Here is a 15,123-nt window from a genome sequence, read left to right as displayed (position 1 = left end):
TAAAAATGGTCACATTCTCGCTAACTACTCTGGATCCAACAATGTGGTTGTGGCAGGCGCCACAGCGCCTACTCATCACAACACATACGGTCGGGCTGATGTACTAGACATAACGATCCTACAGAATGTAAGACTCCAGTACAGTGTAGTGACTCTAAATGATCTTTCATCTGACTACAATCCCATTCTATTAAAGATGGGAAACCAGGATAACCTGTCTCCCCCCCCCACTCATATATACCTTGGGATGAGCTATCCAAAGTATTCCCAAAATATACTGGTGCTGTACCATTGATTAAATCCACAGAGGAAATTGAAACAGCTATAAAGGATCTAACTAAACAAATCAACACTGACGTTGCAGCAGTAACTATTTCCAGAACTACTCCCAGGTCTAAGCACTTGCCAGAAGACATTATGAACTTGATCAGAGAATAGAACATAGCAAGAAAAAGATAGCACAACACGCGAGCACCTCAAGATAAAAGAATCTTGAACAGATTCAACTCCGCAGTTAGAGATGCCCTCACAGCGCATAGAAATCAAATTTGGGAATGAAAATTGAATTCTATCTCTCCTGACAATCACTCCATATGGAATCTTATCAAAAACATCAAGAATAAAAACAAACCTCTTCCTCCTCTCCAAACAGATACTGGCCTTATCCATACCGATGCAGACAAAGCCGAGGCAATATTAACATCTCTAGAAAAGCAATGCAAACCCTCATATGACCATCTCGACTTCAATCACATATACAAGATTCATCGACATGTCAGATCTTCGCTCAAACTTTCTGTCACATGCTCTAGTCAATTTGCACCCACATCACCTGTAGAATTATACGACATAATCAAGAAGCTTAAAAACAAAAAGGCTCCTAGACCTGATGGAATCACAAACAGGGTGATAAAACTACCACCCTACACAGCTATTGTGCATCTGACTAACATTATAAACTCCATCTTATACTACAAATATTTTCCTTACCACTGGAAACCAGCAGATGTAATTCCAATCCATAAACCTGGAAAAGACCCGCGATCACCTCAAAACTACAGACCAATTAACTTCATCTCCAACCTAGGCAAAATTGCCGAGAAAGTCATTCTCACTAGACTCCAAGAACTAGTGCACAAATTATACATTCTTCCTGAGGAGCAATTTGGATTCCGACAATTTCACAGTACCACACAACAAGTATACAGATTGGTAGAATATGCTACCACGGAATTTAACTGGCGTCAATGTACTGGGGCTGTTTTCCTTGACATAGCCAGTGCATTCGACAAAGTCTGACACTACGACTTGCTATATAAGATGATAACATCTGGAATACCATTGGAAGTGGTTCACATGATCAGATCATACTTCTATGATAGGCACATGCAAGTTAAGTTAAATGGCACACTCCATACAAACAAAAACGTATATTGGCCGGTGTCCCACAAGGATCACTACTGGCACCAATATGTGATATTCCGCACAGCCCACTGTCATCTATCAAAACTTTATATGCTGATGATACAGCGATATTAGCCAGATCTTTAAAACCGCACCTAGAAATCAAACGACTGCAGGAAATTCTACTGATAATTGAACAATATTTCACCAAATGGCGACTCAAAATAAATCCTCAGAAAAGCGTAGCCGTACTGTTCGCCAGAAGATCAATATCAATGCTTCCTATTGGACACATTCTCCTGTTTAACACAGAAATCCCTTGGCAGTCTGAGATCAAATATCTTGGCATACTGTTGGACAGAAAATTGACTTTCAGCTCCCATATCAAGTCTCAATGTTTAAAGACATCAAAAATCATTGCCCAGCTCTATCCTTTAATTAATAGATACAGTAAATTGAGCACCAGAATCAAGTTACTTATAAATTGATGATTCGTCCTATACTCATCTATGCTTCTCCTGCGTGGAGTCATACTGCTAATACTAATATCCTCAAACTACAACGTGTGCAGAATAAATGTCTCAGAATAGTATAGTCTATATTAAGATATAAATATACCTTCATGCAGACTATAGCAACTAAGTTCTTTTCAATAGCATCTGTACATCCTAATAATCTAATTCAATTAGCTGCAAATTACGACACAACAGATTACACCAAGTACAACAGACCAAAAGCTATTTTAAACTGCAACCTCAATGATTAATCCTCAGGCCCACTCAGGGCGAGCAACGGGCTTATTAATATTTTTCCTCTCACTCATCAGACAGCGGGGAATATGAAAAGCATCTGCTTCACCCTTTAAGCCAATAAGATTGAAAGTTGAAAAGAAGAGATTTCGGTTATCAGCTTTAAAAAAGTGATAGTTCATTACCATACTAATTAGCGATAAAAAACAATTCTTAGCCTATATCTCGTAGGGGAGAATGATGCCAAAGAGAAAATCTTCTAATTTCGTTATCCGTTGATGATGTTTCGTATTATGGCTAATAAGAGCCTCAAAAAAGGAAATTACAAACATTTCCAGAGTAGTTCTTCGCATAATTAAAATCAGATTTTTTTCCTTTTATAATTTGCAAAATTATTAAGATCATATACCGTATTAGTATTCATACATTTGACGTATGTGAGACAATGGACGAGATTGCCACAATCAATTAGCAATTTGTAATTTCCAGCGTGGTTGGTCGAGTGGTTAACGTACTCACTCTCTGACCAGCCGGCTGAGAGTTCGAATTTTGTGGTGGACAGAGATGTGTGTGATTGTCGTTAGGTGGGAGATGAATTTCATCGCCGGGTGTGAGATCGCTGCCTGGCTAACTGGAGACCTGAAGTGACTTGAAAAAATTCCAAGTTTGAGCAGGGTTTGCAGACTAGGTAAAAATAATAAAAAACACAAAATAAATTAAAATAAAAAAAAATCTTTAGCCCACCCACGATACTAATGTATTATAGGTCTATAACCTTCATTCATCGAAGTCACATTAAAAAAAATCAGAGTATTCTGGGTCATCAATAATTGAACTTTATACAGTGCATCTCAATAATATGCTGTCTAGAACACTCAGACTAATATCACGTAAATAATATTTTATCACTGAGGGATTGAATTAGAACTATCGCTAATCAATTCATATAGCGTTCGATGTGTCTATTGGTCAAACAAGCATGCTCTATCCACACGTTATATGAAGTAAATCTCAAGCTGGTCCAATCTTAGAATAATATTCTCTAATTATAATAATATTGATACTGTGGAGAAAATGCAGTCTACTTAACAAATACCCCCTCCCCGTTTCGTAAACACCCTCACTCCAAGCAGTTTCTCACAGAAAGATGCAGGATTCCGTTCCAGCCTCGTGCATTTTCTACAGATTCAAATTAACCTATAGAAAACAGCACCCATTACTTGTTCCTAATCTTTTCACGTATGGAATTAATAAATAGACCATTTTATGATGCTTGGTATAATGGTGGGTTTACACTGATAAATATTGATGACTGAATAATGATACGACTTAAGTTAAGAATAAGCAAGTGGTAAATTAAAGAGATGTTGATTCAATAAATAAATAAAAATGAAGTTCAATCAAATTTACTTGATGTATCTCAGGAATCTCTTAATGGATCTCATTCGTAAGACTATTACACTTTTTTATAAAATCTTTATCAAGTAGCTTTATTTTTATCCTCCTACATGTTTCGCCAATCTGTTTCTATTGGCATCCTCAGGGAATACAAATCACCAAGCACAAAATGAAGGTTACAGACTAGATTTAGAACCATCGGTTATAACCTAGTCTGTAACCTTCATTTTGTGCTTACTGATTTGTATTCCCTGAGGATGCCAATAGAAACAGATTGGCGAAACATGTAGGAGGATAAAAATAAAGCTACTTTATAAAGATTTTATAAACAAGTGTAATAGTCTTATGAATAATTGTCAAGAAAAAATTCAACACAACATGATCTCATTCGTGTTAGCAGTGAGAGCCAAAGTAACTAGGCTTACTGCTTATGATATGATTTCTGATCCTATTTGCATTCTGCCTATCTGCAATTGGCTTGCGTTCTTCTAATTCAAAATCTCCTGACAATGGGCCTTCACGTCCTACATAGAATCCAGGTCTTTCCTTCTGAATAGCAGCGTCGATACTGACCGAGGCGTTACGCAATAGAGGAAACAACTTTGGAAAATCTATTTAAAAATTAAAACGTAGGTTAGTAAAATGGTAGAAGCTGATTATAGAAGCAATTAAAATTTTAATCCGTAATTAAATGAACTTAATCGACGTATATTATACAAAATCAAGGGAAGAATACAAAAAAATAAAAAGAGATACGTGATATAATATCACGTATAGTAGTAATAGTTTTAAACTTCACGTACCTACCAGTTCAAACGAAAAATATAGATTTTAATTCATTTGCATTAATATTTAGTCGGTCTTAGGTCACGTAATGTCCCTGTCGAACACCAATTGGGAAATACTTTCTGTTTTCAGATTTTATTTACCCCCCCCGCCGCCATACACACGTTTTCTCATTGATGATCGAATATCTTCGGGTCGGTAATGATCAGCCAACTGGAAATACTTTTTTGTGATGTCGGAACCCAAACGGGCATTCCTAGTGATAATCTGGATTTCCTAAATCTAAGATCTACACTTGAACAGTCTTATTTTATTTCTTATTCGATAATCTTTTTTAAAAAATCCGCGTGAATATATTAAGTGAGCTGTTAATGCAGAAAATAAATTCATCTACATTTAGCGTCACCTTTTTTGGTTTTCCAATTTTTTACTGGAAATTTAGAAAAGTTTGTAGATAAACATTATTATATGAAGAACTCTAGTTCTGTACATTATATTTTTGTAACAGGTATGACAACAGTAGTGTCATTTTAGAAAGGAAGCAACATTGAAAATTAAAGTCAGAAATCAATGACATGTATAGTGGAGCTGTGCCGAAATATCATTACAGACGAACAAGAATTGCCTCAGGAATTATTGCAGTCTGTCGCTCCAAGTTGGCGGTTTCGAAAGGTGCTGAAAAGAAAATGTCTGCCAAGGCTACTGAGTCCAAGATATATAATAAAATATACCAGATATACCTAAAATATTGATGGGTAGTGGATGACGCTACTGCCCGATAGGGATTAGCTCATCTCACCGATTGACCCCCCTCGATGATCTGTGTTTGGAGATGAGAGTAGCCATAAGCAATTCTATCAATGTTTCCACGACACACTGACACACCTTCGTGCCATGAAATTTCACGGAAGAGATGCATCTACAAAGTTCTTTTTTTTTTAATAACAACTAATATTACGTTGTCGATTAAAATGGAAAAATCACACTGAACCTTGACCGTGAAGCAATGGAATTGGTTTCCATTGCTTCACGGTTCAAGAGCTGCTTGTTGTTTCTCATAGAGTATGGATGAAACCCACTGGCCATGGTGCATGGAATCATGACTATTCAATCTTAGCTGATAGCATAGACAATTGTTGTTCTTAATCCTACATTATGGAAATTTTATTAGAATCACCGTGTCACAAACCTGTGACTCTTAACACATACTTTGAAGCAGTGGCCAGCTAGAGTCCTCTCTGACAAGGAGTACTTCTGTGGAATGAAATAAAACGAAGAATTAGGACACAACAAAGATGAAGATGGCTCCTTTCTACCAGAATTCGATAAAAAAGTATTCGGTGCATGTGTCCTATTATTTTTGGTAGGACAATGCATTTCTGCTGGTGAGTATGAAAGAAATATGTGAGTTAGTGTTGCCCAGAAAAGTTGACGAATCTCGTGAAAAGGGAAAAGATTTACATGTAGAAAGAGTTAATTCTATAATGTGAAGAAAATGAGCATGATTTACCTTTTAAAGCAATGTTACATTTATACATGTGGCGTATTTCTGCCTGCGTTTTCATAATACTTCATAACTTCGGTATAAAGCTGAATAATGAACCATTATTATACCAGGTGTCAGTACATTAGAGATGGCATAAATATTGTACATCATTGATATAAAACACTTATGTATTATGTATAAAACAGATATGATGTAAAATACTGTGCATAATTTATTGTTCTTTACATTATTATAACTTCAAATTATATTCTTGATAATGTAGTGCAATACAGTATTTGAAAACATTACTCCAGGAAACCACTGAAGCTCGTGTGAGAAAAATTGCACGATGTTGCAGCTTGATCATTGAGTTGGAGGAGATCATTTCTTCTCGTCTTTATGGTAACAGACATTTTCATTGCCAATAATGAGATCAGAGGGACCTAGAGTGGGCTGGATTCAAATGCAATTTGCAGATATAATACACTGACCTCATAGCGTTAGATGCTTCAATCATAAATACAAAACAGCCAACAAACCAATCTGAAATTGATTCATATATAAACGTTAATTAATAGAGATTAAGTTTATAAAAACAACAACAAAGGTGGGGTTAATAACAATAGAAATCCAAAGGACTAACATGAGTTGAGTTGATGATGAGTTGTTATCAACTTGCAAGTTGTGAGTGCTGAGCGACCACTCACTACTGTCCATTTTGGGAAAGTTTGTTATGCTAAAAGCTAAAATCTTGAAAGACACTGGTGGTGTGGGTAAGTTAATAGAGAATAAGAGCTTGATTCTCCACCTCGGAATTTAGATAGCACAAGATATTTTTGAGGGACTCTTATGGTTCTGCACATGTGTGGGATTTTTTGTTTTGTTTTTCAAAACGTTACGCAGAATATCGTGGGAATCTCATTTCAGAAATATGAAAAGGCGATGTTTTTATAAGTGCTGTCACAAAACTACAGAAATTAAAGAATGAAGAAAAAATATTATACACGTAGGTTTTGCAAAACTCCCTAAAATGGAGAACGAAAAGAACTTAAGAGGTCGTACTGTCTTTTGAAGTGCATGTCTTCTTCTAAGAAAATTAATGGGCTAAGCGGACCTAACAATTCTAGAGAGAGAAAAAAATGAACGAATTAGAGCAGTAATTTTTGTTTATTTGTTCCGCTAAAAGGGTTCCGAAACCACACAGACAGTCACGTGTGACGACAACAACATAATAGACATTATAATAGGATTTGGTTTCATAATAAAGTGAAGAAGAATGGCTGGGAAACTAATTTCATAGTTCACGCTATATTCGGAGCGCTGTAATGAAGTTATATTGCACTTGTATTAGCTACAAGTAGCATCGAGTATACATGTTTAGTAACATGTACTAATATGCTCGATTTTATACCACAAATATGAAATATTTATCACGTGACTTATATATCCTTTTTTGTGTAATATTTTTAATAAAAAATAACATACATTTTATGCTTGCATAATAGGTAACATTTAGAAACAATTCTTAATATCTGGAAAACATATAAGTTACTTTGCATTGACACCTTTATTTTTTTCATGTTTCTATAAATTATTAATGATCAAAGTCAACTCAAATATTGTACACAATTTGATCGTAGTGTTGCCATAATTCCAAACGCGGTGACGACAGTATCTGTTCTTAACATATTAAAAAGCAGCTTTTTAATTCTCAGCATCTTCTTCGGTATACTCACTATCGTTTTCGAATCCTTTCAGCTTTATTATTTCTTCCATTCAATGAACTGAATTTATAATTATGCCGTGCTGAAACGTGTTTAATCGTTATTGATTCGAATACGTTTCACGATTCCCGATATTATAATCATTCTCTATAGTGGTGTGTATTTAGAAATTTGTTGCAGTGCTATGGATGAGAATGAGTAAACAGGACAAGTATTTTTAAGGTTATCTTGTTCACAACAAACATTTTGTACGAGGAGAGTATACAAAACGATATTTAAATTCTGATAAATAAAAGCTTGCTAATTATAATCAGTTATTAGAATATGTAATTCTACAGGTATGTCTGGTTTATAAACTGCGTTCGAGATTATCGGCCAATGCACTGAACAATCACATGACATCTCTATATATTAAATGAAGCATCTTATATTTTAGCAGGATGTGTTATGCGTTAATAATGACGTCATGTTGCGGGAAGCTAAGAGTGTGGAATTACAGAATATGTTTTTTTTTTTTTTTTTTTTTTGCTTGCTTTCATGATAAATTATAAAGAAAGGATATGGATATTCAAAATTTGTGTTCTGAAAGAAGAACATGATTTTGGATACGATTTTTCCGGTACTTCCCAGAGAAGATGCTCATGTTTCAAGGAAGAATGTCAATTTAGGGAAATGTAGAATTTTGTAGAAGTGTAAACGTGATTGAAAATATATTAGAAGACCTTCTGCTATATTTTCAATCACTTTTAGACAAAAAGGGATTCAATTTCATGGATCTATTTATCTTATGTCAAATGAAACTGATGTCTTAAAATCCAATAAATTCGTGTTGTTTGTTTCATAGTCAATTCTAGATGATAATATATGCAGCAGAAAAAAATAGTTTTAATTAAACAAATCCTATTTATACCAATAAGAAATTTAATTTGCGACAAATAGTAATTATCGTTGTGTATATGGTACGTGTGCTAGACATTGGATGTAGAATGCGTCGCATAGAGATGAAGTTTGTATTAAGTTTCTTTGACAATTCAACGCTACTTTCTGATTAGTAAATTTAAAACAATTTCTCAAGAAAAAAAAATTCGAAAGGAAGAACTAGCCAGCATTAATCTCAGAGTTCAAGCTTGCTTACACAAAACCAGATGAATTAATCCAAAACAATGAAACCCACTCTTTTCTTAATAATTGTCCCGACATGCAATTTTTAATGCACTTCTCAAACTTGTGCGCAGATCCAGTCCTTCATATCCTACCTTATAAAGCAACTTTGCGATGGTCACTATCAATTAGTTATTCCTGTTTTTTCCATAATTAACCGACTGGACTGACAATTGACTGAAAATAACACACACAATTGACAGATATAATACTATAATATAACACTAAATTGAGGACCTTAGATTTAAAAAATAAAAAAATAATAAAAACTGCAGCGCTAATTGAGGCTGTATGTGCGTAGCCCACGTGTCTCAGTTGGTATAGACGAAACCCTTTGAGCGGAAAGACCTGTGTTCAATTCCAGCCTAAGATTATCGTTATTTTACCATAATTCAATCTGTCGATTAATTGCTCAATATATAACACATTTTAGTGCAGTTGTTCTAATCCTATTACCTGTTCCAGACACCAAATATTTTTACTTTTTATCAATCCACCTCAGGCCTCCAGTAGACGAGACGTGAGGAACCTTTATCTGGTCTTTTTCGACTAAAGGTGAGTTAGCCTGTCTCATAAGAAGGAAGGGGATATTTTCAGACGGAAACTCAGGTTTTTCATTCCCCCAAAACAGGCAAAATGGCCAGAAGAACACACGCAATGTACAGGCATAGCACTATGGGAAATAAGGATTGAAACGTCTGCATAGTACGGTGCTGGTCTACATATCAGCGTAAAACAGGAAGGAATATATTATTATTGTTATAGTAAGTCCATAGGATTTCAAATATATTTTTATTATTTTTTACCATAAGTCAATCTCTCGATTAATTGCTCATTATATAAAACATTTTAGTGCAGTTGTTCTATAATCTTTTCACCTGCTTTAGACACCAAATATTTTTGCTTTTTATCAATCCACCTCAGACTTCAATAGACAATGGACTCACATCGGAAGTAAAAATCATCGCCATCTGACATATTATAGTGTTAAGATCATTGTAGAACATAGAAATGAAAGATGAATCATTAAACTATCTTTCCACATAATCTTCAAATTTATTGTGATGATTATCTTTGCACATTTGAAGATTATTACTGTGTTATAATAGCGTTACCCGTAGCCCTTGAAGACATCGGCATCTAGCGTGCTGTTGCCTTGTTATAGTACAGCTATTAGAGAATGATACTGTAAAGGATTCCGTAGGCATGCAAAAATCATTAACATCCGTTTATTTTCCGACAAACATATCCTCCATTTTATAGCGACCAATAAATATCAATTAATGGGATATTTTGAAACTGCAAAAATCGCACAGCACATCATTATTCTTTTGGATGGACACAGATAGGAATGACGCCATGTTTAAAATGCCGAAACAGTCAGCTCACCATCGCCATCTGCTGGAACAACAGAACACATTATGGATTCCTCTTTTGTTTGTAATATTTCAAATGTTTATAATACTAAAATATGTCAAATAAAAACGTTAACGAAGATTTTTGATTTACCGTCGTAACTTTTTGGAGTTCTTAATAATGTAGCATGCACATGCAGTGGTTTGACAGTGACTGTACTTAGGACTGAAAAACTATCTTACTGATATTTGTCAATAGCACTACATGGAATAAAGAAGCTGTGCAACATGGGTGCAATTACAACTTCGGACTCTTATCACCTCATTCTATTCTTTTCTTCTCTTTCTGCTGCTTAATCTTGTGTTATCGGCAGTTACGGGCTACTACGAAGAAACTCTCTTTCAAATTGCTCTATTCTCGCTTGATGTTGTCACGATATTTCGTTAGATGCCATTTGGTTGGCAAAGTGAACTGTTAAACTCTCCTCTATGATTGGTGGAGTTTTTCGAGAGTATCTTAGACGGGAAAAGATGGATTTTTATTCCGATATTACTTTAAAAAGCTGATTATCTGTCATTCACAACAACCTTTAAGATCCACACTGGAAAAACTAGAAGAAAAACATTTGCTCTTTCGTCTTGATTAAAAACATAGAACAAGGACATCCTCCCCCACACACCAGTTCTACACAATCTTCTTGCTAAGAACTAAACGAATTTCTGTAGCGACTAATATATCATATACTGAGCTAGCTCCACCTTTACCACGATATGCCTTGGTATTCTGACACAACGTTCCCATCCTATTCTGTCTTCTTTTATGCATTAGGCCACAACTTGCCTTTTTATAATCCAATCCTAATTTTGATAATGATAGAATGGTTAATTCCGTTAATCTTATATCCTATTATGACTGCCAATAAGCATTTTCTGGCTTTTCTGGCTATTTTGCCTGTTTTACAGCCGGGAAAGACCCGAACTGGTAGGAAATATCTTACCAGTTGAATTTCTCAACTGGTAGGAAATATCCTACTAGTTGAGAAGCTTATATAAATGGCCCTTGTTGACAGGTGTGATCAGAACAAAGGTAGTGACTAAATTATGACGTCACTACCGACTGAGCTATGAAGATCCTACAAAGAGTGAACCTAAACCACCTCATTTTTACATTTTAATTTTTGTGATTTTGAAGAATTAAAAATAAAAAAAAAAACACTCAAAGGCAAAATTAGAGTGCTTCGGGATTATTTTGCAATTCTGAAGGCTCGGAGTCAAAATGTAATATCTAGGCAACGCATAACAATGAAAAGACAAGCACTTTTGTTTTCTTAGTACAAACTAAGTTTGCATACTAAATGGGGAAACGCACATTTTATTGTTATTTATTCTAAATTATTGTTTTTCAAATATTTATTACTTTTTAAGCAGAATTAATTCCTATTTCCCAATAGAATTTTGTTTGCTTTTCAATTTTTAAGAAAACAATTGTTTAATTGCCATTGAACATGATATGTCTATGAATTTTTCAGTATCCAACATAATAAGTTCATGAAAATTCAATGGTGATCCAACAGGAATTGTTAGTTCTTAACAATAAACATTTCATACGATGATAGGTAAATCGTATATTTTGGAATAAAAATAAAAATCAGGAATTACAAAAATAAATAAATAAACAAATAATGAAAATAAATAATGAAACAAATCAATAAATAAATAATACACCAAAATAAAAAATAAATAATGAAACAAATCAATAAATAAATAATACACCAAAATAAAAAATAAATAACGAAATTAAAAAAATTAACTGACCATGCATAGTATAATGCATGATATATAATAAATCATGTAAAAAAAAATAAAAGCAGAATAGCAAATGAAAAAGTCAAAACGTTGTTAATTGTTAATATATGTAAAGAACCGGAAGAAACAACCAATGAAACGAAACAGCCAAAAAAAAAGGTTGTTTTCTCAGCTAATGTATATATACATAATCAAAAAATGTTCTTATATCCTTCTTCATATTCTTCTTGCATCATTACTCGTCGAGCTTTGAGCAAATCTTATAGAAGGATACCGCTATGGCTTCTCAAAACTTGACTATTAATGATGCAAGAAGGATCTGCATGAGTAAATATTCTTATCATAACAGAATCTTTTTAAAATGCAATCTAAGAACGGACTTGTAGGCTACCTTAAGACAAAAATCTGACAATGAATTATCTGCTTGTATCGTTGATATAAATTAGACTACACAACTATCGACAAATGATTGCATTAGTCGTACTTTAGACATGCAGCTGATTGGCTTACGTCCGTTCGCGTCAACAGGAGGAAATTTGATAACTTAGGCAATATAAAGCATGTCGGTTAGTGCCAGGCGCGCGCTTGCTTTTTCCCCCCTTTATGCTAACTCTGTAGACGAATGTGTCTAGCAGTTTTCGACGGACGCCGGTCAGTTTTGGTGTCCGGTCTCTTGTTTTTGGACTCTATAATAGCACAGGAAGTTAAACGGGGGGTTGTAAGCCTAAATGGCTTACCGGAATTCGCTAATTAACTGGGAACAAGAGCGTTCACCACGCACGTGTTACAATACTGTAGATGAAACGGCGACTTGTAATAGCTCCCCGTGTGAAAAGATCGTGCGGTTTGGATGAGGTGAGTTTATGTGCACGTTTTTTTATTTCCTCAGTGATGTCATATAGAAAGTTGCAGTAGTTCCTTAACCTCCCATACACGTCACCATGATGGAAGATTTCCTGCCTCTGTGTTCCAGTCTGGAACGGGAAAGCTGGACATTGCAGAAGTTGAACTCCTCGGACGACGATAGCGATATTAGTATTGGAAGTCTTCCCTTTTGGGAAGATTGGAGTCCGGACTCGCTTCAAGTAGATGATTATTTAGAATGTTTACTTTCGTCCATTCCGGGAGACATTTCGGTCAAAGCAGCTTTTTCAAGCTCAGACGATCAAATATTTGGTTCCCAGGATCCTCTGTTAGGATCTTCAAGTGTTGAGTATTCTAGTAGCTGGGAAGTTCCATCTTCTTCTTCTCCTCCCTCTTTTATCCTTCCGGACTCTGGTTTACAGAGACCCACGAGTGATTTTAACTTTATTCGGAATAGAGAAGAACCATCGGGAAATTGGAACCCAGAGACATCTGCTCCACAATCGGCTACTTCTACTAATTGCACTGCCATGAACACGGTAGATCAGGACTTAGTTGTTCTAGGAGTGGACCTAAAAGCTCTGAATGCTACTTTCAAAGAAGAAAATAATTCTAATTTGAATCCTAATGCCATAAAGAATAATTTAGGATATCCCCCTAGAAGCTATAACTTACCTGTTAATACTCCTATGACAGCTCCTTCTCTAAACAGGAGAAATCCGATGGCGACTGTTTCTCTTTTGCCTCCTGCGCCAATTCTTAAGTCCAACAGTGTACCCTGTGCGATGCCCACAGTAACTGTTCGGAGGGGAGGCGGACGGCAGTCCTCCAAGGACGAAGAAAAAGTCTTCTGCTGTACCTATCAAGGATGCAATAAAGTATATTCCAAGAGTTCTCATCTGAAAGCTCATCTTAGGCGTCACACCGGAGAAAAGCCATTTGCCTGTCAGTGGCCTGGATGTGGATGGAGGTTTTCTCGTTCTGACGAGCTCGCCCGACACAAACGCTCCCATTCTGGCATCAAACCGTATCGTTGTGAGATTTGCGAAAAGAGATTTTCAAGGTCAGATCATTTAGCGAAACATCTGAAAGTTCATCGACGAGATAAGGTGGTCAACATGGCTCCCGGAAATCCTTCTAATTACAGGGGCAACGCAGTCCCTCAGGTAACCATAGCTACACCTAAGGGCTACTGAGAGAACCTCTTCCGTCCACTCAAGTTATTTCAAAGATCACTGAAGACGCTACTGATTACACAGGAAAGTCTTCATTTATCTTATTTAAGACTTGGTCGTACAAAGTACACCGCCGTCTTTCCTTTCTTTTACTAACTTAAAAACAATGACGTGATAAAGCAATCAGAAAGTGTATGTATAGCATTATCTAATGTCATCGCTATCATAACTCGTACTTATTGAACTCCACCTTTCTTGGTTTTCTCAGATCACAAATAACATTTTATCTGTGGCAAGTGAAGTGTTGATTGGACCTAAAAGAGACTTGAACATTTCCTGTAAGCGTAAGCTTAGCAATGACTGACAGATGTCCTTGTTTGGTTAGAGCAATAGAAGATAGCAGTCTACAAATTGGTTTTTATTAGCAGATAAATGTAATCTGTTTATGGGAACTGTGTTTACCTGATTAAAATAAAAGTTTTCTGGAGTTCAGTAAGTACCTTTTTTTTGTGCTTTCGCAGTAGTCATATGAATGACAGGCAATGTTTATTTTCTTCTGTTTTTTTTTTTGTTTTTATTTAAAAAGCTGTTCAATTTACGATGGCAATAAATAATTACGTTATTGTAATTAAATCTATTTTTTATCAATTAGTTGGTGGAAATTATAATAATCAACCAAGTTATTAATTTGCAACACCTGTTTTGAAAGCAACGAAATACAATTATATTAAAATTAAAAATGACTACGGCTTATTTTCTTTCTCCTCGGAAACTGCCACGAATAAATTAAAAAGAAAATTTTGTTTTTTGTTCATTTCAATATCAAGTTTCTTATGTAAATACAGTTCGAACAATCGTTACTGTTTATTGTATTTTGCAATAAAACTTATTATTATAAACGATTCCTTTTAACAAATTCTCTAAAAGATAAAAGAGGTATGTGCATTCGCTTGTTAAACTGATAACATTGGATAAAATGTTTTACCGTGGCTTAGTCTCGAATCCGTGGTTCGGTTAAGAAGTGTTGCACATCGTTTTATTTTTCATACACACAAAATCATTACTTAAAATTAAAAAAGGAAAATTACAATATACTATATGTTTTTGCATAACAAATACAAAATGAAAATATTTCACTTTTCTTTAAGATTTCCTTATGTAATTGTAAATAATTATTAAATATAAATATAAATATTAATTGATTAAAATATAATT

At 35.0% G+C, this 15,123-nt stretch overlaps 1 protein-coding gene across 1 annotated transcript; it reads left to right on the top strand.

The window, feature by feature from the left end:
• Nucleotides 1-12,478: 12,478 nt before the first annotated feature.
• Nucleotides 12,479-14,640, top strand: LOC150108360 (uncharacterized). The gene has a single exon (XM_090415761.1). The coding sequence runs from the start codon at nt 12,811-12,813 to the stop codon at nt 13,927-13,929; it is 1,119 nt and encodes a 372-aa protein (XP_090271887.1). The 5' UTR covers nt 12,479-12,810; the 3' UTR covers nt 13,930-14,640.
• The last annotated feature ends 483 nt before the right edge of the window (nt 14,641-15,123 follow it).

This window comes from Typopeltis vanoorti, chromosome 3 (genome assembly GCF_054136105.1).
Source record: "Typopeltis vanoorti isolate ZY-2024b chromosome 3, IOZ_Tvanoo_1.0, whole genome shotgun sequence".
NCBI classification, from domain to species: Eukaryota; Metazoa; Arthropoda; class Arachnida; order Uropygi; family Thelyphonidae; genus Typopeltis; species Typopeltis vanoorti.
The sequence above is the reverse complement of the archived record's forward strand: the minus strand, read 5'-3'. Positions and strand labels throughout refer to the sequence as shown.